This window comes from Schistocerca gregaria, chromosome 10, assembly GCF_023897955.1.
Source record: "Schistocerca gregaria isolate iqSchGreg1 chromosome 10, iqSchGreg1.2, whole genome shotgun sequence".
Taxonomy (NCBI): domain Eukaryota; kingdom Metazoa; phylum Arthropoda; class Insecta; order Orthoptera; family Acrididae; genus Schistocerca; species Schistocerca gregaria.
Window position 1 is genome coordinate 64522259 of NC_064929.1, and position 25233 is coordinate 64547491.

At 44.9% G+C, this 25233-nt stretch overlaps 1 protein-coding gene and 1 pseudogene across 1 annotated transcript in view; one reads left to right on the forward strand and one right to left on the reverse strand.

Moving 5' to 3' along the window:
• The window catches only part of LOC126293292 (1,5-anhydro-D-fructose reductase-like), a 44326-nt gene extending 44139 nt beyond the window's left edge, over positions 1-187 (reverse strand). Inside the window, exon 1 of the mRNA XM_049986417.1 lies at positions 24-187. Within this exon, the coding sequence (XP_049842374.1) occupies positions 24-100 (77 nt within the window). The 5' untranslated portion in view covers positions 101-187. The remainder of the gene's footprint in view (positions 1-23) is intronic.
• A 22752-nt stretch (positions 188-22939) lies between these two features.
• Positions 22940-23057, forward strand: LOC126293856 (5S ribosomal RNA; annotated as a pseudogene).
• The last annotated feature ends 2176 nt before the right edge of the window (positions 23058-25233 follow it).

Consider the following 25233-nt stretch of genomic DNA (forward strand, 5'->3'; position numbering starts at 1 on the left):
AGAACTGTTAAAGATTATCACACCTTCGCAGTACGCAATTAGTCCAGCCAGTAATATGAACGAGCTTAGCAACTGAGTTTTTCAAATGCAAGGTCACCATCTCTATAGGTTACTTCCACTGTAAAGACAATCGCCCACTGTTCAGCATATGTACCATACTTCAACTGTGAAGTAGTCGACCGCAATTGCGAAATATGTTGTAACATTGCCTACACTGAAAATTATGTAATACACCTTAGATAATTAAAAAACATTAAAATATCCATACGAAAAAACAAAATGATAGTGTCACATTCGAAATTTACTTTTTTAAACCATGAACTGGCAACGAAAAATTATTCAACGTAGGGGGCTGTGCACATTGATAATGCATTGCAGTGTTCGGCGGATTTAAACAGTATACGGAATTTTCACCAGATCTTCAAACTGCTGTGAAAGTCATTTCACCTCCTACGCTCAAAGCTCGATATCAAAGTTCCGAGGCGCATGGCAAAAATCTTCAGACTTTGTCAGTTCACATGCGTAAATCCTACTCCGCATGTCACCTAAAATGCATAGCAGATGGAACTTACTTTGTAAACACTTATTTAAGTTTCTCGTTTGCATATTAACGGTTGCAAGTTGGCAATATGATTGTTTCCAAGCCTCTTGAGTCAGTTGACCATTGTATCTTCCCATTCTTATTGACTCAGTAGGGCTACATAGAGAGACGAACAGATTGTAATTAACGCACAATCCCGGCTCCTTGAGTTTTACGAGATATAAGTCACCAATCGTCCAACATCTGTAGTTTTCCAAATGTTTAAACCTCAAAATTCACCACGGTCTTCGCTCTGTACGGCTTGTCGTTGGGTTTAAATGTTGTCGACCAGTCGAGGGTTTATTACCTTACCATCAAGACAGCTTACAACTCTCCGCCCAAACAAATGTGTCTGAGCCTAAATCATTTTGTTCTCATGCATGTGACACGGCCATTTTTGTACTCAGACGTACTGGGAAGTCAAGTGTTGAAGGTAAAACACATTTTGCCGCCCTTGTGACCGAGCAGTTCTAGGCGCTTCAGTCCGGAATCGCGCTGCTGCTACGGTCGCTGGTTCGAATCCTGCCTCAGGCATGGATCTGAGTGATATCCTTAGGTTAGTTAGGTTTAAGTAGTTCTCAGTCTATGGGACTGATGACCTCAGATGTTAAGACCCATAGTGCTTGGAGTCATTTGAATTTAAAACATATTTCGAATTGTGGACTGGCAAATCGTTTAACAGTTTTAGCTATCTACGCATTTCTGGATCAAAATGCCATGTCTATTTGCCAAAGATATTTCGTTCTAAGTTCTATAACAAGGCTCTGCCTGGGCATTTCATTGGCGACGTGAATGACAAAGCTGGTTACAAAGAGTGGATTCCATCGAAACATCGTGTGATGATATCACGCAATGTTGATTTTCAATCGGAAAAGCTATGTACAACTGGAAATTCGATTGAATTGAAATTTAATTCCGTATCTGAAGAAACAGGAGAAAAACGTGAAATTGTTGTTGATCAGATTGAAGCTATTGGTAAAGAATATTCGAATGAGTTACCAAATCGACGCCCAGTTAGTGAAATACGTCCCCTAGTAATATTTAGTAACTACGAATTAGGATACAACCCTTACCACTCCCAAGAATCAAATGTATTAGTTAGCCTGAGAAAAGCAATGCATGAAGAGCTTGCACCAACAAACTTCAATTAAGCTATGAGAAGTAGTAATTCCAATCAATGGTTTAATGCGATGAAAGAAGAAATGAAGGCATTAGAAGAAAATGATACCTGGGACTTCGTAAAACTGCATAAAGGAAAACGTGTTATCGATAATCGATGAGTATTTTGTATTAAATATATGCCTGATGGATCGATTGATCGATACCGTGCTCGTTTGGTTGCGCGCGGTATGTTTCAACGTGCTGGACTTGATTGTGATGAAACTTTAGTCCAGTTATTCGTTATGACGCTTTTCGTGCTGTAATAGCGGTTGCAGCAGAAGAAAATCTGAAACTTGGTCAGTTCAACGTGAGAACTGCATTTTTATATAGTGACTCCGATACAGAAATAAACATGGCTCAGCCAGAAGGTTTCGATGACGGGTCAGGTCATGTTTGTCGCCTCAAGAAATCATTTTATGGACTTTCGCAATCACCTCGTTGCTGGAATAACAAGTTTCATTCATTCATGACAAAAATTACTTTATTAGTTCGACTTCACATACTTGCATTTACATTCGACAATGCAAAACAAAAAAATTGCTGATTGCCAATTACATCGACAATGAACTTATTTCAGGAACAACTGAAAGTGCAGTGAATTCATTTTTAGATATGTTAAAGTCTGAATTCAAAATAACAGTGGGAGTATTAGACTCATTTTTAGGTATGCAAATAGAGCAACGAGAATCTGTCTTGTTTATTTCACAGCGAGCATACACAGAGAAGATTCTACATCGTTTTAACATGGCTAATTCAAAACCATTAAAACACCCTGTGATAATGAAAAATTAGACAGTGAATATAGCAATACTCTTGACAGCAACATTCCTTATTGTTCGGCTGTGGGGTCATTGATGTGTCAGGCATGATCTACTCGTCCAGATCTCGCTTGTGCTGTTTCAAACGTTACCGACTTCTGATTGGAACGCTGTAAAGTGCATTTTCAGGTATTTTCGTGGTACTTCAGACTTAGGTCTCTTCTATATTTCATCTGACAGTAAACTTTGTGCCTATGCTGATGCACACTTAACTGGCGACACTAAAACAAGACGATCAACAAATGGTTTTGTTCCAATGATTGGCGACACGGCTGTATCGTGGACATCTCAACTCCAGAAATCAATTGCACTATCTACCACTGAAGCGGAGTTCGTTGCTGCAAGTGAAGGAGCCAAGGAATTAGTATGGCTCAACAGACGGCTGTTGGAGATCTGTGGAAAAAGAAACACCCCCGTATTGTTAACTGACAATGCCAGTGCCATATAATTAGTGAAAAACGCAGAGTCATAGAAATGCTCTAATCACATCGAAGTACGGTATTATTTTGTACGGGAACTCTGTCAAAATGGGGACATCAATGTAGAATATGTATGTTTTGAAAATCAACTTGGTGAAATGTTTACAAAGCCGTTAAAATCAAACAAATAGAAAGCAAATAGGACTTCGTAATTAATGTGTTTTGACTTCTTATTTTTTATTTAAAAGTTGTTCAGTGCACCACAATTTGATTTGGGAGGAGGGAGAGTGTTAAAGCAAATAAATCAGAACTGTGTGTTTTTTCTCCACTCCTAAGGTGGTGCTTGGTTTTATTTTGTGTTTGCTCCTAAGTGTCTCTTTTATGCGCTGTTAAGTAGCCTTGAAACCAGCCGCAAAGAGAGGCGCGTTCGAAAAAGAGATCTGTCCTTAAGTTTCTTTTGACGGAAAACCAGAGCATCACAAATATTTATAGGAGCTTGCAGAATGTCTACGGAGACCTGGGTGTGAACAAGAGCTCAGTAAGTCATGAGTAGCGGATCCATGGGGAGGGGAGAGGCTAACGGACTTACCCCCTACCCACCACAAAGCATGTAGGTCCACTTTCAACAAATCTCAAATTAAACTTCATATTATCGTACTTTGTTAGTTCTATACTACCTACAGTACAATTTTCATCGCTTATCCTTACTTAGCACGAGGGCCACTCCAAAAGAAATGCACACTATTTTTGTAAAAATACGGTTTTCATTCTGTATGTGTGAAAGTTTTACAGTGTGTAGATGACTCCTTCCCGCTTGCTTTCAAACTTAGTTCAACCTGATCCCGTGAGTGGCGCCGTCACAGCATCTGCTACACTTGACGTTCGTCAGAAGCAACGTGCTGTCATAGAATTCCTGTGCTGTGAAAACGAGACAGTGGGAGACATCCACAGCAGGTTGAAAAAGGTGTATGGAGATGCTGCTGTCGATCGCAGTACAGTTGGTCGGTGGGAAAGCGGATTACGTGATGAAAGTGGGCATGGCAATATTGAGGATTGTCCTCACAGAGGCAGGCCTCGTACTGTAGAGACTCCAGACAATGTGCAGAGAGGTAACGAACTGGTGACTGCTGACAGACGCATCACAGTGAACGAATTGTCACGCTACGTTGGGACAGGGGAAGGGGGTGTTTGCAGAATACTGAAAGTGTTGGCGTTAAAAAAGGTTTGTGCCAGGTGGGTTCCCAGGATGTTGACAGTGGCTCATAAAGAAAGAAGAAAAACAGTATGCAGCGAACTTTTGGAACAGTACGAGAATGATGGAGATAAATTTCTTTGAAGAATTGTGACAGGTGATGAAACATGCCTCCATCATTTTGCACCAGACACGAAGAGGCAATCAATAGAGCGGCATCATCATCATGAAAATTCACCCAAGGAAAAAAATTCATAACCACACCTTCTGCTGGAAATGTTATGGCTACAGTGTTTTTCGATTCCGAAGCACTATTGCTTGTGGACATCGTGCCAAGTGGAACCACCATAAATTCTGATGAATATGTGATGACACTGAAGAAACGACTGAGTTGTGTTCGACTACATCGGCGAAAGCAGGATGTTTTGCTGTTGCACGACAGTGGACGGCCACACGTCAGTCAAAAAACCTTGGAAGCTATCTCAAAACTCGGATGGACAACACTGAAGCACCCGCCTTACAGGCCTGACCTGGCTCCATGTGACTACCATCTCTTTGGTAAACTGAAAGATTCTCTTCTTCTAACAAGGTTTGAAGATGATGACTCCCTTGTGCACGCTGCCAAACAGTGGCTGCAATAGGTTGGTCCAGAATTTTACCGTGTAGGTATACAGGCGCTGGTTCCAAGATGGCGTAAGGCAGTTGAGAGGGATGGAAGTTATGTGGACATCATGCCAAGTGATGTATCTACACACTGTAAAACTTTCAAACATGTCGAATAAAAGATGGATTAAAAAAAATAGTGTGCATTTCTTTTGGAGTGACCCTCGTACAACTTAATTAGGTATAATATGTTAGCAGATTTTAAATTTCTCCAAGAAGCTGTTTACATGAAAAGTTTTTAATTCACAGGCCACTCATTTGAGATGCAGCCACACCCACGCCCATAGTTTGTGACTCTAATCCAGCGCCACCGGCCACCGATGGCGTGGTCGCGTATGGTATTTGAGGTATGAGTGTGTGGTTTGTGAGTAAGCGCTCACCGCTGCTGTACACACATGCCTTTGATATATGGTTCGTTAAATCGTACGCAGTAGAATGAGCTTAACTTTTATCATGGCAATCTCTTGTCTGTTTTTGTCAAATTTTGAAAAGTAACATCGAAACGTAAACAACGAGGTCTTCGTTTTTATTTACTGAAAAGAAAAAAAAGAGGGAAAATCGAGCGAGAATGAACTTGTTTTACCGGGAAACAATAGCAGCGACTTTTCATTGTCGGCTCAAGTTCATCCAGTACATCCTTATGATTATTTTGTATGCATCTAAACGACAATGATATGAACACGATTAGCTGAGTTCGTGACTCTTTTTATTAGGTTCCGTTGGTTGATCTTTCGGCCGGTGTGGTGTGGATGGCTGTGGACCCTGGGTCGATCTTCCTTGCCTGCGCTGCAATGGACAACGTAAGGTAATTGTGATGTCACCGCCAGACACCGCCAGAGCCTTTAAATCGGCCGCGGTCCGTTAGTATACGTCGGACCCGCGTGTCGCCACAATCAGTGATTGCAGACCAAGCGCCGCCACACGGCGGGTCTAGAGAGACTTCCTAGCATTCGCCCCAGTTGTACAGCCGACTTTGCTAGCGATGGTTCACTGACTACTTACGTTCTCATTTTCCGAGAAGATAGTTTAGCATAGCCTTCAGCTGCGTCATTTGCTACGACCTAGCAAGGCGCCATTATCAGTTACAGTTACTATTGATATTGTGAATCATGTACCATAAAGAGCGACGTTCTCCATTAATGGATTAAAGTTAAGTATTCCACCAGCTACGTCCGTTTTTATAAATTCTAATTTCCTTGTCGTGTTCCAGACCTCCGTGAGCTAAAACGCGTGCCTTTCGGCCTCCTCTAGTGACACGGTGTTGGCTCTCCTGCCAACCACAACAGTAATGTATAACGTAAATAATGTAATATAAGATCAACCATCGGGTTTGTTCAGTTTTCCAGTCTCTTTAAACTAGTTTTCTTCTCGCGGCCGACGCTGCTGTGAATTTCTGGTTGTGTTGGGGGGGGGGGGGGGGGAGACCAAACTGCGAGGTCATCGGTCTCATCGGATTAGGGAAGGAAATCGGCCATGCCCTTTTCAAAGGAACCATCCCGGCATTTGCCTGAAGAGATTTAGGGAAATCACGGAAAAGCTAAATCAGGATGGCCGGACGCGGGATTGAACCGTCGTTCTTCCGAATGCGAGTCCAGTGTGCTAACCACTGCGCCACCTCGCTCGGTGCTGTGAATTTCGTGGTTTTATACTGCGTTATTTACCTAAAATCGGTTAATAATCTCTTATGGGTAATATACTCAACAATAAGCATAACTTTTACTATGGGACCAAGTTTGAAATCGGAAGAAAAGCTAGCTGTTTCAGACATTTTGGCCGAGTAGGTGAACAGTAAGTTTTATAGGGAATAGATGATTTCTTTACGTGATTACGAAGTTGCTCCCATACTAAAAATGTTGTTCTTATTGATTGATGGGTATAATTGTTACGTCGTAAAGTCAAGCGCCGGCATGCCAGTCGGGAACGATAAGGAAGAAATGCCCTTTTTTTTTTGTGGCTGATGGTTGTGCTGAAGTCTGACCAACTTCGTTGGTTTTCACTTCTGTAGGGAATGGAAAGGGTAAAATCTTTCTCTTTATTTATTTATTCTTATTTCAGCTTTAGTTTGGGCAGACAGAAGGGTCCTTTAACTCGCTGCTTTTGGTATGTGTTTGAAAACATGTGTGTAGAAGTGCTAAAGGACTTTATGTCCTTAAATTATGAAGAATTACGTAGGGATATCATTTACGGAGGCTCAAATACTATCGCCTTCGGTACTTTATATTTCTGGTTGCGTAAGGGTTCTACCGCACCTACCGTGGTGAGTTGTGGTGTAGTGTCACGTATCATGTCCAACTTCCGAAATAAGGTTCGTGCCTTTTCCTTGACCTTGTCTGAGAGGTAAGATTCGCTTAAGGCTCGATGAATATCATGATTCCGGATATACCACTGGGCTCCAGTGATCCATCGTAGGCATGTGCTTTGTACAACCTGTAACTTCTTGTAGTACCCCAATAGGTCGATCCATTCAAAATAGGTGGTTCGACTGTGAAATGGTACAACTGGAGTTTCGCGCGTTGGCTGAGGTACGAGCTCTTTAGAAATGGGAGGAGAGCTCCCAGCATTTTGAGGCCAGACGTCTTCTTATCAATAATGTGACGACTATACAGCAGTTTGGCGTCCAGATGCACTCCCAAGTATTTTACAGCTGTTGCCCAGGGGAGCGGCTGGTCTGATATCCGTAGGCGTTCATTGACGATGGGTCTCCGACGTGTGAAGACAACAACTTTGGTTTTCTCTGCATTGAGCGTTATTTTGTTCCTGTGGGCCCAGCGGTCCACTAAATATAGTTGGCGCTGCATCCGTGTGACGAGGTGGTGCATTCTGGTGCCTGCAGCCAGGAGCGCTGTGTCGTCGGCATAGAAACTGGCAGTAACATGTGGCACCGGGATGGCTGTGAGAACATGACAGCCAATTGCACGCTGACCGACCCCTGTCCAGGATGACAACGCGGTAGCCGTGGTCCCTATGTGAAGAAGAAATAAGCGCCGCGACCGACTACGGACACACGAGACGTCCGAAGTCGCGCTCGAAATGCCGTTCAAGGAGGATCGTGTTACTGCGAAAGGTGGCGGATCGCTGCCCAGCGGAGCCTGCTCAGGCGGCTGGGTCGGCCCCGCTGGTGGCTCCATCTGGCCCGCCACCTATGATGGATAGGCAGACTAGTCAGGTTTACACATCGGACCCACACGACTTTCGTGAGCTCTCCTCCACGGAGCTATTCCTCATTATTATCAGACTGGCACATGCCCATGACTATCGGAGCCGTGTCCATGACAAAAGGCGCCTCCGCTGTTATAAGATGTACCAGTTGCCACATGACTTTCCTCTGTTGCTGCACAACCTGCCATGCACAACTATGCAAGAGGCGATTGTACCATCGGGAGCTCTGTCGGACGCAACAACTCAAGACGTTGCTGTTCTGCCAGAGGCGGCCCTGAAGGGTGCTGCGCCACCGCACTGGAAAATCAAGTAGCCAGTGCCCTGCTGGTTGCCCCATCGGTCAGTCCCAGCCAAGAAGCCGCTACCACGCCAGTTTCTGCCGCACAAGGACAGACTACATCTACATCTACATCTACATCCGTACTCCGCAAGCCACCTGACGGTGTGTGGCGGAGGGTACCCTGAGTACCTCTATCGGTTCTCCCTTCTATTCCAGTCTCGTATTGTACGTGGAAAGAAGGATTGTCGGTATGCTTCTGTGTGAGCTCTAATCTCTCTGATTTTATCCTCATGGTCTCTTCGCGAGATATACGTAGGAGGGAGCAATATACTGCTTGACTCTTCGGTGAAGGTATGTTCTCGAAACTTTAACAAAAGCCCGTACCGAGCTACTGAGCGTCTCTCCTGCAGAGTATTCCACTGGAGTTTATCTATCATCTCCGTAACGCTTTCGCAATTACTAAATGATCCTGTAACGAAGCACGCTGCTCTCCGTTGGATCTTCTCTATCTCTTCTATCAACCCTACCTGGTGCGGATCCCACACTGCTGAGCAGTATTCAAGCATTGGGCGAACAAGCGTACTGTAACCTACTTCCTTTGTTGTCGGATTGCATTTCCTTAGGATTCTTCCAATGAATCTCAGTCTGGCACCTGCTTTACCGACGATCAACTTTATATGATCATTCCATTTTAAATCACTCCTAATGCGTACTCCCAGATAATTTATGGAATTAACTGCTTCCAGTTGCTGACCTGCTATTTTGTAGCTAAATGATAAGGGACCTATCTTTCTATGTATTCGCATCACATTACACTTCGCTACATTGAGATTCAATTGCCATTCCGTGCACCATGCGTCAATTCGCTGCAGATCCTCCTGCATTTCAGTACAATTTTCCATTGTTGCAACCTCTCGATACACCACAGCATCATCTGCAAAAAGCCTCAGTGAACTTCCGATGTCATCCACCAGGTCATTTATGTATATTGTGAATAGCAACGGTCCTATGACACTCCCCTGCGGCACACCTGAAATCACTCTTACTTCGGAAGACTTCTCTCCATTGAGAATGACGTGCTGCGTTCTGTTATCTAGGAACTCCTCAATCCAATCACACAATTGATCTGATAGTCCGTATGCTCTTACTTTGTTCATTAAACGACTGGGGAACTGTGTCAAACGCCTTACGGAAGTCAAGAAACACGGCATCTACCTGTGAACCCGTGTCTAAGGCCCTCTGAGTCTCGTGGACGAATAGCGCGAGCTGGGTTTCACACGATCGTCTTTTTCGAAACCCATGCTGATTCCTACAGAGTAGATTTCTAGTCTCCAGAAAAGACATTATACTCGAACATAATACGTGTTCCAAAATTCTACAACTGATCGACGTTAGAGATATAGGTCTATAGTTCTGCACATCTGTTCGACGTCCCTTCTTGAGAACGGGGATGACCTGTGCCCTTTTCCAATCCTTTGGAACGCTTCGCTCTTCTAGAGACCTACGGTACACCGCTGTAAGAAGGGGGGCAAGTTCCTTCGCGTACTCTGTGTAAAATCGAACTGGTATCCCATCAGGACCAGCGGCCTTTCCTCTTTTGAGCGATTTTAATTGTTTCTCTATCCCTCTGTCGTCTACTTCGATATCTACCATTTTGTCAACTGTGCGACAATCTAGAGAAGGAAGCACAGTGCAGTCTTCCTCTGTGAAACAGCTTTGGAAGAAGACATTTAGTATTTCGGCCTTTAGTCTGTCATCCTCTGTTTCAGTACCATTTTGGTCACAGAGTGTCTGGACGTTTTGTTTTGATCCACCTACCGCTTTGACATAGGACCAAAATTTCTTAGGATTTTCTGCCAAGTCAGTACATAGAACTTTACTTTCGAATTCATTGAAAGCCTCTCGCATAGCCCTCCTCACACTACATTTCGCTTCGCGTAATTTTTGTTTGTCTGCAAGGCTTTGGCTATGTTTATGTTTGCTGTGAAGTTCCCTTTGCTTCCGCAGCAGTTTTCTAACTCGGTTGTTGTACCACGGTGGCTCTTTCCCATCTCTTACGATCTTGCTTGGCACATACTCATCTAACGCATATTGTACCATGGTTTTGAACTTTGTCCACTGATCCTCAACACTATCTGCACTTGAGACAAAACTTTTGTGTTGAGCCGTCAGGTACTCTGTAATCTGCTTTTTGTCACTTTTGCTAAACAGAAAAATCTTCCTACCTTTTTTAATATTTCTATTTACGACTGAAATCATCGATGCAGTAACCGCTTTATGATCGCTGATTCCCTGTTCTGCATTAACTGATTCAAATAGTTCGGGTCTGTTTGTCACCAGAAGGTCTAATATATTATCGCCACGAGTCGGTTTTCTGTTTAACTGCTCAAGGTAGTTTTCAGATAAAGCACTTAAAAATATTTCACTGGATTCTTTGTCCCTGCCACCCGTTATGAACGTTTGAGTCTCCCAGTCTATATCCGGCAAATTAAAATCTGCACCCAGAACTATAACATGGTGGGGAAATCTACTCGAAATATTTTCCAAATTATTCTTCAGGTGCTGAGCCACAACAGCTGCTGAGCCCGGGGGCCTATAGAGACATCCAATTACCATGTCTGAGCCTGCTTTAACCGTGACCTTCACCCAAATCATTTCACAATTCGAATCTCCGTCAATTTCCTTCGATACTATTGCACTTCTTATCGCTATAAACACGCCTCCCCCTTCACTGTCCAGCCTATCTCTGCGGTATACATTCCAATCAGAGTTTAGGATTTCATTACTGTTTACGTCTGGTTTCAGCCAACTTTCTGTTCCTAGTACTATATGGGCGTTGTGACCGTTTATTAATGAGGGCAGTTCTGGGACCTTTCTATAGACGCTCCTGCAGTTTACTATTAGCACATTAATATTGTTATTCCTTGTTGCATTTTGCCTACTCCTGCCTTGCCGCGTCTCAGGAGGCGTCTTGTCGGGCCTAGGGAGGGAATTCTCTAACCTAAAAAACCCCCATGTGGACTCCACACGTACCCCGCTACCCTCGTAGCCGCTTCCGGCGTGTAGTGCACGCCTGACCTATTCAGGGGGACCCTACATTTCTCCACCCGACAGCGGAGGTCGAGAAATTTGCACCCCAGCTCTCCGCAGAATCGTCTGAGCCTCTGGTTTAAGCCTTCCACTCGGCTCCAAACCAGAGGACCGCGATCGGTTCTCGGAACGATACTACAAATAGTTAGCTCTGATTCCACCCCGCGAGCGTGGCTTTCCACCTTCACCAACTCCGCCAACCGCCTGTACGAACTGAGGATGACCTCTGAACCCAGACGGCAAGAGTCATTGGTGCCGACATGAGCAACAATTTGCAGTCGGGTGCACCCAGTGCTCTCTATCGCCGCCGGTAGGGCCTCCTCCACATCTCGGATGAGACCCCCCGGCAAGCAGACAGAGTGAACACTGGCCTTCTTCCCCGACCTTTCCGCTATTTCCGTAAGGGGCTCCATCACCCGCCTAACGTTGGAGCTCCACTACTGACGAAGAATACTCTGACTGTACAGGACAAAATTCGGCTCCAGATGCACTGGATATCCCAGAGGCAAATCTGGAATCACCTCTATCGGCGAAGACGCGAAAATTCCTGGTTAATATTGATACAGACAATTCAACTGCAACCACTTCCTTACACGACAGGAGACAAAACAAGAAGAGGGCTGTCACGTCGGACGCTCCTGCGGCGCCCACAGCAGCCAGTGGTTTCACTGCCCCTAACCGGAGGTGCACTTTCTAGCCCAAGCGGCTTGAGCAAGTACAACCCCTGTCCCTACCTAAGACAAATCGATTTGCATAGGCGCCTGAAGAGGACACAGAAGCTGAGCCCACTCCTCAGGTGCGAAAGCTGTCCCGACCACAGCTGGTAGCCATGAAGTGGTCAGAGGACTTCATGAACTTCGGTGGATGATCAAAGTGGTCGTCGACGTGAAGTCATTCAAAGTTACTTTTACAAGGTCATTACCTCCTCCACTGACAAACACAAGAAGCTCATGGACTTCGTTGGGGACAGGGGCTGCCTTGCTACACGCATAATGCAGAGTCCATCAAACTCTTGAACGTGGTCATCTGCCACCTCCCCCTTAGGATAGATCCCAATCACCTGAAACAAGAGCTGTCAGACCCGGGCTTTTCCCCGCACTGTCGAGCAGATGATGTCCACCACGATGCACAAGAAAATTATGTTGTTCCTTGTTGTCCTGGAGTCAATCGCGGACATGGATGTTTCGGTAAAACCCCTCTGGGTCAAAGGCAAGAGGCCGCAATGCTACTCTTGCCAGGGCCTGGATCACGTGGCCTACAAGCGTACCATGCCTGCGTGCTGCGTTAAGTGTCCAGGCCCACATCAAAGTAAAGAATGTCCCAAAAAACGTGAAGATCCTCTCCCAATGCTGCAACTGTAGTGAGCCACATGTGGCCACCTACAGGGACTGCATTGCTTTTAAAATACGCAAACGTGGAAAGGCTGCACGGAAAATGCAGCCTGGGGTTAGTTTTGCAGCCGTTTTTCAGGGGCAGACTCTACCCAGCAGCGAGCGTCGCAAAGCTTCCCACCCATCACAACTGGCCGAAAGTTCAGAGCCTGTTTCTAGCGCTGCCAGGCCACCCCCTTCTCCCCCAGCCAGTGCTCCTACTACTCAGAATCTTGCTCATGATCAGAGCCACCCTGGCCCTGGATCCCAGGCACCTGGACCCCCCCCCCCCGACCCCCAACCCCTCTGCTACGGGCGCTGTTGCCGAAGATCTGCTGCTGACCTTAAACAGAATTATCGTTCAACTCCCACCACTTGTCTCCACAGTCGCGACTGTCCTTCAGGCTGCCGTGTAGTCCCCCAGCCACATTCATGGCCTGACCGTCTGCATTTTCAATGTTAATAGTCCCCTACCACAGCAAGGGAATTTAGCGAATTTCTTCACGACAAGGCATTAGATATCTGCCTTGTCTGTGAGACATTCCTAAGGTCAGTATTACACTTTCAAATTTCTTTGTCCAATATCTTTGTCAAATATCTTTGTCAAAGAAATTTGATGGTGTAACAGGGAACTTTGCCAAATATCGTCAAATATTTAATCAAATCTAGGGCCTCGCTGTAGAATTGATCAAAGAAGTCACTTGTCTTCTGTTCACTGCAATGTGACACGTTACCACGTGGAGCGCTAGCATCGCAGCAGCGTTCTGTCATCTGTAGTGTTTTTACAAACACTGCTGGTAAATACAATTGGTGTGTACGGACAACTACAAAATTAATAGAGATGTATGAAGCTGATGAGACGCTTTACAACGTGAGGCACCTTGTATACAAAAACAGATTAAGAAGATTGGAGACCTAACCTCACCTAACCTAACCTAACCTCACCTAACCTAACGTAGCATAACCTCTCTCCTGTAGCAAGGAATCGGTGTGTTACAGTGATCCTGTCTTCTGCAGATGTAGCAGTTCTTAAGTGAGTATTGTGTTTTGTGAGATGAGGATACACTTCACTGAGCACATACAGAAATGTATGCTCATCTATTCTTAAGTAATTGATGTACCACTTGACGTCCTCTGCTATAAGCTCACATAACAAGTTTTGTTTAATGCTTCTCTTCCTCGTGTGCACACAGTGCAATTGTGGTACATGGAACTGCTGCAGTTAATAACAAGTTGTTGTTGTCAGCAATCTTTGACGAAAAATATGATGACAAGTGTAATACCCATTTTTAGCGCCACGTCAAAGATCTTTGTCAAATGTATTTGACGAATATTTGATCACATCTTTGATCAAATCTTTGACAAAGAAATCTGATAGTGTAATACTGGCCTAAAGCCAGGTGTTCATGTTAAGGCAGAAAACTACTGCTGCTATCACACAAGCCAGCTGTCTGCTGGCGGTGGTACAATGGTATATGTTACGTCGTCACTGCAGCACTTTCCTGTGCAACTGCCCCAGTTAGACATCCTTGAGGCCACTGGTGTGATAGTTTACAATACAATCCGCAAAATCGCCTTTGTGCCAGCCTACTGGCCTCTCCAGGGTGTGTACTGCAAGAAGCTGACTTTGACGCCCTGCTGGCCATGGGGAGGGGGGGGGGGGGGGGGAGCACATTTCATCGTAGGGGAATTCAACGCGATGTCCACTCGGTGGAACTCTCGTCTCACCAATTTCAGCGGGCGCTGAGTAGAACGTGTTGCTCTGCGACAGGGAGCCATTATTCTCGAGCCCTTTGACCATACTATCTATCCAGTTCATGGACAAGCTGATGTGCTCCACATCGCCATTCTAAAGGGGGTCTATCAGCTTACATCTGCCTCAATGAGGACAACTCTGTCATCTGATCATGCACCAGTGATCTTTGACATTCATGTCATTGGTGCGTTGGTAGAGGCTGGCTGACCAACCTAAAGAAAGGTCGATGTCGAGCGCTTGCAAACCGAGATACTGATGTACCTCCCTGATGTGCATTATCCTGTGGAGGTGGGAGCCGAAGTGGCCATTGCCTCTCTAAATCAGGCAATTCTACATGCCGCAGACGTCGCAACTCCTGGATATCCTCATCACCTGTGGGTTAGGACTTGCTGCCTCCCAAACTCAGTTGACATCACTGCAGCTGAGGAGAGTGCTCCACCTACCATCTTCGAAGGATGCCATGGGTCTGATGATGGTCATGTGATATGATTGAAACCGGTCACCTATGTTCTTGTAACATACGTGGTGTGATTAAGACTGAATTTAAAAAAAAAAAAAAGAAATAAAAAAAATTAATCACTGTTCCAAAAATGTTTATTAAAATTCCAGAGATTGCGACCAAAAATCGCTCTTTTGGTGAGTGGCATCTTACGAGGCAGCGCTGACGAAACGTCGCATAAACCACATGTGACGTGCCATCCTCACGGTGGTCTTAGCACACTGCAACAAGGCATGAGCAGACCTTGTCGATCCATTGACCCAGACGATGGCAGTGCTTGGCACATTGTGTGCGGCATCCTGCGCTGCAGGCAGGGTGTCCCCCCACTGTAGTCTGAAAGAGAATACCTCTGCGAGCCGGATGCCAAGTCCAGTGCCCTGGCTGACATCTTTGAGGTTAACTTCAGGCCTGTGGTCGACGTTGTTGACGAGGCCCACATCAGGCTCGCGGAAGAACGCCTTCCAACCTTCATTGCTGCAAGACAGGAAGATGACGTCATTGACTCCATTACTGTAGAAGAGATCGCTTTGCTACCTCGGACGCTTAACACCCGTAGGGCTTGTGGCGAAGACGCCATTCTGAATTTACTACTCCGAAATCTGCCTCCCGAGTTTCATCCATATCTGGCCAATATTTTTAACCAGTTACCTGCTTTGGGTGTCTATATGCGGAAGTGGTGGCCATCCCAAAGCTACAGGTCCATAAGCCTTCTTCCATCCGTCTAGAAAGTATTCTAGAGGTTTTATACAAAGCGGCTCCTTCAACACATAAATTAGGAACATCTCCAGGATGAGCAGTGCGGGTTTCACGGAGGACACACCACGTCCCACCAGCTGCTCCATCTAGTGGAGCCTGCGGTGAAGGCGGTGGTATTCCCCGACGTCTCCCATGCCTTTGACTCTGCGTGGCACAATGGTCTCGTCTACAAGTTGTTTGTGCATGGGGTGCGAATGTTGCATGGGGTCCTCTTGAGGACATATCTCTCCAACAGGACCTTCCACGTCTAGGCAGACCAAGGAACGTGCACCATCAGGCCCATCCATGCAGGAGTACCGCAAGGGTCTGTACTTGGCCACCTGCTCTACTAGGTCTGTGGAACTGGCCCTATATGCGGACGACACCACTCTCTTCACTCCCAGTGTGACTGTGCGCCACATGGGACGCCGCCTCCAGCAAGTCTGTGAAGCACTTTGCGTTTGGGCCACCAACTGACATCTCAAATTTAATCCTAGGAAGAGCCAGGCAGTTAGCTTCACAAGGCAGAAGGTACCTCCCAATCTGGAACTCCTTCACATCGTGGGGGCCCCATCCTGAAGTCCAAAACTGAGACATGTGTGTGACTGGATCAGTGGCTTACCTGGGTCCCGCATATCCAATGGGTCAGGAACAGGGCCATAGGGAGACTTCACGCCCTATCATGATCATAAACTAAAGGCTATGCCTTGTCGATTTAGCCACGTCCCTCTCTCCATTGTCATCCTCTTCAATTCTTCATACGATTTTATCCCCATATCTTCTTTGATGTTATTAAAATACGTTGCTCTTGGCCTGCCTCTTGGTGTTTTCCCTAAAACTTTTCCTTTAAATACATTCCTTAGGAACTGGTTCTGTCTCATTATGTGTCCTATCATTTTATATTTTCTTCTTCGCCACATAATTCAGCAGCGTTCTGTTCTCATTCACTTCTCTTAAGATCTGGTCATTACTTTTTCTATCTACCCAGCTTGTTTTCGTCATTATTCGCCATATCCACATTTCCATTGCTTCCAATCTCTTTTTCTCTGCCTTTCCTAGAGTCCACACTTCACATCTGTATGTTATGACACTCCAGACAAAAGTTTTGGCAAACTTTTTCCTACTTTCTAGGCTTATTTGATAGTCTGTTAGTAAAATCCTTTTATTTTGGAAAGCTTGCTTTGCCAAGGCTATTCTTCTCTTTATATCTGTGATACATTTATTGTCGTCAGGAGATTGTGCTCCCTAAATAACAGAAGTTCTCAACCTGTTCTAGAATATCATCTTCTAGTTTAATATTAAGTTTACCATTTTCTTTTGTCTTCCCTACTACCATAGTTTTCGTTTTCTTCTTATTTATTTTTAGATTAAATGCTCTTAGGATTTTGGCAAATTTTAGCAACATAAACTCCATTTCCTTGCTGATTCAGTAAGTACTACTATATCATCTGCAAAACGGATACAATGTATTCGTTCCCCGTTAATTTTAATTCCCTTGGTTATTCTTTTCATTTTTCAATGGTTTCTTCAATAAATAAGTTGAACAAATATGGTGATAATGGGCATCCTTGCGTTACTCCCCTTCTTATTTTTGCTTTCTTCTTCACACCATTCACTTCTATTTCTGCTTCCTGCCTTTTATATAGGTTACAGATTACTTTTCTGTCCCTCCAATCAAGATTTATTTCCTTCATTGTTCGGAATAACAATTTCCAATTAACCATATCAAGTGCTTTTTGTAAATCTAATAAGGTCAAGTAGGTTTTCCTATTAAATCCAATTCGTCTTTCTAATACCGTCCTCAGAGCTAGTACTGCCTCCCTAGTATCTTTTCTGGATCTGAAACCGAATTGGTCTTCTCCTGGGTTTGCTTCTATTTTCTTTTTTATTCGATTTTTTATTACGTTTAACAATATTTTGGAAGTGTGGCATAGTAAGGAGATAGTTCTATAGTTCGCACAGTCCAGAGAACTTCCTTTTCTTTTTTTTTTTTGGAATTTTTACTGTTTTGCTGTTAAGCAAATCTGTAGGTGGTTCTTTTCTATCTTCATAGTACTCTTGAATAAGTTTATATAAGTACTCTTTTGTTGTTTCTCCACTTTCCTTCAGTACTTCTGCTGGGACGTTATCTGTGGAATGACTCTCAGTTTTGCACTTTACCTCAAAACTGAGAGTCATTCCACATTGTATTACGTCATGTTCGGAAAAGCAACTTACTCATAGTTAAGGAGTGCAAGCGCGACGAAGCCACATGTGCACACGCCAGGCAAGGAAACTGTTAACAGAGGAGAAATGTAATTTGATGGAGAAATTTCCTTGCTCTTATTTCCTTTATTTTAAACCGACGATTACATATTGCTGCAAAGTAAATTTCATTTCCAAATCACTTATCAGAGACGTTCTCATTCAGAGCTCACAGATACCGTTTATCTATGCTCCGCAGTTATGATGTTACATTTAATTACCGTTTACGCACGTTCTATTGAACGACAGCACGTAGCGCTAACTAAATCGGTGTTTTGATTGATACTCTATCGACACACAATGTTTGGTACCGATCTGAGTGTCTGACATCCGGAGGTTTGGGTGTTAAAGTAGGGGTGAACTGGTCGAGAACTGAAGAGTGCTCAGCTCTCGAAAAGCGACTCTCAACTGTCTCAATACAAAAACGATGAAAGGAAGGAATACATACAGCATCAAACGAAACACGACATGACATTTTCCTCCAGCTCGAAAGAACATAAAACATAAGACAGGAACGCTACATCAAACAAAAAGCGTGTGTGTGTGTATTAAAGGTTTATTTTACCTGTGGTATTCCTTAGCATTAGAGCTTCTATACTTGGGTGATGAATTGAATGTCTGGCGGTTCTGACTGTCTGCACTCAATGTCCAAAGGTTCTAAAACACGACACGCCTCTTGAAAAACTTCTTGATATTTAGTTTCTCGTTCCACCATCTCACAGCAAAGGTTAAGACTAACGCAACAGGCAGAAGTTGCAGGGAAAGCGGAAAAGTAATTTAGAATACAGTGGCGGTTACACCGTCAAATATAAGCCAGAGTCGAATCACTGAATAGAAGCCAGAAGACTTTCATTTCCGATTGCGAAGAAGTTCGGTCCATTTCTTCAAGGAACTGTACGACAGAGTCAAAGGGCTCTATGAACTGTAGGAGTGCATCAAGTCTTTCAAGAAAGCGTGTACCATCAAGACTTCGTAATTTCATTTGCCTCTCGATGCTTTTCAAGGATAGCTCGCTCCATAAGTTCCAGTTTTTTTCCTCACACGCAAAACTGGTAATCCAACTCCATCATATTGCGAACACTAGGCAAGCTGCAGGCCTTCGCGATAGCTGGGTTTAGTTTCTGTGCTACACAATGCATATAAGTCGCCAGTGGTTGGAGGTACTTCATTCGGAATTCTACATCTACATGACTACTCTGCAATTCACATTTAAGTGCTTGGGAGAGGGTTCATCGAACCACAATCATACTATCTCTCTACCATTCCACTCCCTAACAGCGTGCGGGAAAAACGAACACCTAAACCTTTCTATTCGAGCTCTGATTTCTCTTACTTTATTTTGATGATCATTCCTACCTATGTAGGTTGGGCTCAACAAAATATTTTCGCATTCGGAAGAGAAAGTTGGTGACTGAAATTTCGTAAAAAGCTCTCGCCGCGACGAAAAACGTCTATGCTGTAATGACTTCCATCCCAACTCGTGTATCATATCTGCCACACTCTCTCCCCTATAACGCGATAATACAAAACGAGCTGCCCTTCTTTGCACCCTCTCGATGTCCTCCGTCAATCCCACCTGGTAAGGATCCCACACCGCGCAGCAATATTCTAACAGAGGACGAACGAGTGTAGTGTAAACTGTCTCTTTAGTGGAGTTGTTGCATCTTCTAAGTGTCCTGCCAATGAAACGCAACCTTTGGCTCGCCTTCCCCACAATATTATCTATGTGGTCTTTCCAACTGAAGTTGTTCGTAATTTTAACACCCAGGTACTTAGTTGAATTGACAGCCTTCAAAATTGTACTATTTATCGAGTAATCGAATTCCAACGGATTTCTTTTGGAACTCATGTGGATCATCTCACACTTTTCGTTATTTAGCGTCAACTGCCACCTGCCACACCATACAGCAATCTTTTCTAAATCGCTTTGCAACTGATACTGGTCTTCGGATGACCTTACTAGACGGTAAATTGCAGCATCATCTGCGAACAACCTAAGAGAACTGCTCAGATTGTCACCCAGGTCATTTATATAGATCAGGAACAGCAGGGGTCCCAGGACGCTTCCCTGGGAAACACCTGAAATCACTTCAGTTTTACTCGATGATTTGCCGTCGTTACTACGAACTGCGACCTTCCCGACAGGAAATCACGAATCCAGTCGCACAACTTTGACGATACCCCATAGGCCCGCAGCTTGATTAGAAGTCGCTTGTGAGGAATGGTGTCAAAAGCTTTCCGGAAATCTAGAAATACGGAATCAACTTGAGATCCCCTGTCGATAGCGGCCATTACTTCGTGCGAATAAAGAGCTAGCTGCGTTGCACAAGAGCGATGTTTTCTGAAACCATGCTGATTACGTATCAATAGATCGTTTCCTTCGAGGTGATTCATAATGTTTGAATACAGTATATGCTCCAAAACCCTACTGCAAACCGACGTCAATGATATAGGCCCGTAGTTAGATGGATTACTCCTACTACCCTTCTTAAACACTGGTGCGACCTGCGCAATTTTCCAATCTGTAGGTACAGATCTATCGGTGAGCGAGCGGTTGTATATGAGTGCTAAGTAGGGAGCTATTGTATCAGCGTAGTCTGAAAGGAACCTAGTCGGTATACAATCTGGACCTGAAGACTTGCCCATATCAAGCGATTTGAGTTGCTTCGCAACCCCTAAGGTATCTACTTATAAGAAACTCATGCTAGCAGATGTTCGTGTTTCAAATTCTGGAATGTTCCATTCGTCTTGCTTGGTGAAGGAATTTCGGAAAACTCCGTTCAATAACTCCGCTTTAGCGGTACAGTCGTAAGTAACAGTACCATCGGCACTGCGCAGAGAAGGTATTGACTGCGTCTTGCCACTAAACTTCCCAGACACGTTGACACCTCCGTCGTAACCTTGAAATCTCAAATACTCAACTTGTAGGCCGACTTGATTTAATTCTTGAACGATTTGATCGATTAATGGAGCACCAGTCGTCAGTTGCAGACAGAAAGCATATGTGCTCTTTTGTACAGCCAGATGAAATGAAATGTCGTGTGGCTAGGACCTCCTGTCGGGTAGACCGGTCACCCGGTGCAAGTCTTTCGATTTGACGCCACTTCGGCGACTTGCGTGTCGATGGCGATGAGATGATGATGATGATGAAGGCAACACAACACCCAGTTCCTGAGCGGAGAAAATCTCCGACCCAGCCGGGAACCGAAACCGGGCTCCTTTGCAGCTATCGAGATGGACTATATCCAGAAATCTGACGCATACACTGAACTGTTCTGTTCCACTGGCATCGGTTGTTTCTTCGCCAAGAATAGCATAATATTTTGCTTCTTTGACCTGATTATCTTCTGCAATATAACAGAATGGCAACAATCAATCAGTTAATTCTGAGTTGTTCGGCGCTATCTCTAAATTTTTGAGGGATGAATCACGCGAGTCAATATGAAATTTTAAAATTGCTCGAAATTTTCCTTGGACGATTTCATCACTTATTGCACCATCATCTCGGTTACTTCTTAACTGTATATTTTCTCGTCCACATAGGGTGAACGTCTTAACTGTAGGCATCTCTATTTCATTTAATCATTTTCAGTTTCTCAGTTTTAATTAAAATATTAACAGCCTTTTCTGGGTTTTCATACGAACTTTGGAAACGTGTAGCTACTTTTTACCACGACCATATTTTGATAATCGGTACGGGAATAGTTTCTGAAGATTTGTAGTACTTTTTTATACACTCTAAGACAAAACACTACGCACCACGAAGGAGTTATGCAAATTGCTGAGAAACTGATATTCATACAGATACCGACAGAAAATGCGAAACTATAAACTTTGGCGGCCGAAAGTTGGATGTATAACGCTGTAGCGCATAGACCATGATGTCATTAACCAACTTCTAAGTCACGTGACTAAGGGCACGAAGCCGGGTATGTCATTACGCATTTATAGTGCACATTTTATGACATTTTCTTACAGATCAAATGTTGAGCTGTTGTGCTTTTTACTAGATGCAGAAGTAAAGACCACATATGCTCAGGTAAGTCCTTTTTTTGTGTCCTACAGATTAGGTAAAGTGACGAAAATCTCAGTTGTGTAAGTGAATTACTTTAATAATTTGCAGAGCTATTTCTATAAGTTGAAAGTTAGGATGGGTGTTGGTCCTGGAATGTAAAACTTAGTTAATGACTAAGCTTTTGAGATGACATATCGATAGTATGTAGCTCACTACCACAGTATAATCAATATTTTGTAATAGATTACGCTTCCTTTCTTGATATCTTTTCGGTGTCTGTACTGGATTAAGCAAAAATCATAAAACGTATGTGCTTATTTTACGTAAATACCTGATATTATGCACATAAACGAATTTCCTTCCTTACAAAAGCTTACTAAAGCACTTCACACAGATTCTTGTGGAATCGTTATAAAACTGATTCTGCGTTCGAAATGGTTATTTTGTCTTCCACTCCTGTGGAAGCGGTGTACAACAAAAACCCACGGTGCAAAAAAGAAAGAAAGAGAAAAAAAAGGATTCAATAAAGGACAGTGATTCTGCCGCTTGTTAAAAGAACTGTCAATACGCTTCAACATGAACACATGTAAAAAAGATAATAATTTTATCATCAGGAATTTCGGAGAAATTATGTAAATAGCACTAGTACTTATGTAAGAGTCGCACTACAGTTCGATGAATTGTCAAAATCAATGCTTTATCTCAGCTGTAAATGTGACTGTCAGCTCTACTTCACCCAGCGTGTAAAGACAGGAACTCAGCTTTCTGCCCCTAGTTACGTGACTTTGTTGGTTTCGAGCGTTAACACGGCTGAGTTAGGGAGATGCGCAGTCTATGTAATACATGGTCTACGCTGCAGCCCAATTTCACTGTGCAGCTGGGAAGAATAGTAAATAGGAGACGTGTCGATACGAGGGAATGAAGTCTTTGCGAATTTCGCTTCGTGTACTCAATTGGGGGCAACGGCCTTGCCGCAGTGGATACACCGGTTCCCGTGAGATCACCGAAGTTAAGCGCTGTCGGGCGTGGCCGGCACTTGGATGGGTGACCATCCAGGCCGCCATGCGCTGTTGCCATTTTTCGGTGTGCACTCGTGATGCCAATTGAGGAGCTACTCGACCGGATAGTAGCGGCTTCGGTCAAGAATACCATCTTACGACCGGGAGCGCGGTGTGCTGACCCCACGCCCCTCCTATCCGCATCCTCTACTGAGGATGACACGGCGGTTGGATGGTCCCTGTAGGCCACTCGTGGCCTTAAGATGGAGTGCTTTAAGCACTCAGTTGGACAGTAACGTGAGAGAGGACGTGTAGTTGGGGTCCAAGAAGTCGGTTGGAACAATCGGCGAATCGCTTTACATTTGTATAGGGGAGATGCCACTGTTCCACGATGTTGGCAGCAATGGGGAATCATAGCTGAACACTCTGTCAAGGGGGAAGCGGACGTCCTAGAACGTGGTGACCGTGCAATCGTCAGAGAGGCACTGAGGGATTCATGATTATCATCGATCATACGCGCAATTGGTGCTTCAGTGACCACAAGGGCCATTAATAGGTGGCTCACAGATAGGGGGCTGAGTTCGCGGTCCTTCTTGCACCTACTACCATAGACCTTTTGTACACCAACAAGCCCGTATGCAATGGCGTCTGGCACATTCGGCCTGGAATGTCATTGACTGGAGTCGAACTGTCTTCAGTGATGAATCTTAGTTCGAATCGAACTCCAGTGATCATCGAAGACATATCTGGAAAGCTGACTGTAGCCGGACATATGACCTGATAGTCAGGGACGATGTGCTCCGTCCGCAGGTCGTGGTCTCGCGGTAGCGTTCTCGCTTCCCACGCCCGGGTTCCCGGGTTCGATTCCCGACGGGGTCAGGGATTTTCTCTGCCTCGTAATGACAGAAGCCAGTTCTTTAACGAAGACGTCTGTGGACTCCATCCACACAACAATGTCAACATTGTGTTGGGAGGCGACTTTAACTGCGTGGCTGCTCCAGAAGACCAAGTCCCGGTACCAAATCTGTGCACGGAGCTGCAGGAACCCGTAAGAAAGCTAAAGCTAGACGACTCTTGGCGCATACTACAGCCAAACACAACCGAATTCACTTATTACCACAACCGCGGAAGAAGCAGGCTTGATAGGATTTATGTGGTTGGTTGGTTGGTTTGGGGAAGGAGACCAGACAGCGTGGTCATCGGTCTCATCGGATTAGGGAAGGATGGGGAAGGAAGTCGGCCGTGCCCTTTCAGAGGAACCATCCCGGCATTTGCCTGGAGTGATTCAGGGAAATCACGGAAAACCTAAATCAGGATGGCCGGACGCGGGATTGAACCGTCGTCCTCCCGAATGCGAGTCCAGTGTCTAACCACTGCGCCACCTCGCTCGGTGGATTTATGTGACCAGAGAGTTGGCCACCTATGTATCGCATGTGGAAGTCTGCCCTGTGATCTTCTCCGACCACTGTGCCTACACATGCAAGCTCCAGCTGTCAACGAGGAAAATTTCAGGAGGAAGATCAGTGTGGAAGCTTAACACGCAACACCTAAGTGACGCCAAATTACATCAGGAGATTGCGCAGACCATAGAAGAAAGCTTACGGACGCGACAGCAGTATCCATCCACCACACAATGGTGGGCTGAACATGGTAAGCCACAAGTAAGGAAGACACTGATTAGGCACAGTGCGGAGAAGGCATTCTGGAGGAAGAGCAGGGCAGACTTTTACGTGCAGTGTCTAAAGGACGCGCTCAACTGTTCATCAGACAACGCCCTGCTTCTCACGCGGGTTAGAGCAATAAAGGCGCGCCTACTGAACGTCAAGCGTCAACAAATGAAAGGCGTCGTCGTCCGCAGCCAGACACACGGCGCCACTCAAGACGAACCTGCCACGCTGCACCACCTGCACAGGGAGAGGGAGAGGGCTCGCAGCAGGACAATCAGGGAGCTCAGCGACGCAACAGGCCGCAAGATAACAACTAAATGGGACATGATGCGTCACATAGAAGAGCATTTCTCCGACCTCTTCAAGGGCGACGACGCAGAAACAGCCAAAATACACTCCTGGAAATTGAAATAAGAACACCGTGAATTCATTGTCCCAGGAAGGGGAAACTTTATTGACACATTCCTGGGGTCAGATACATCACATGATCACACTGACAGAACCACAGGCACATAGACACAGGCAACAGAGCATGCACAATGTCGGCACTAGTACAGTGTATATCCACCTTTCGCAGCAATGCAGGC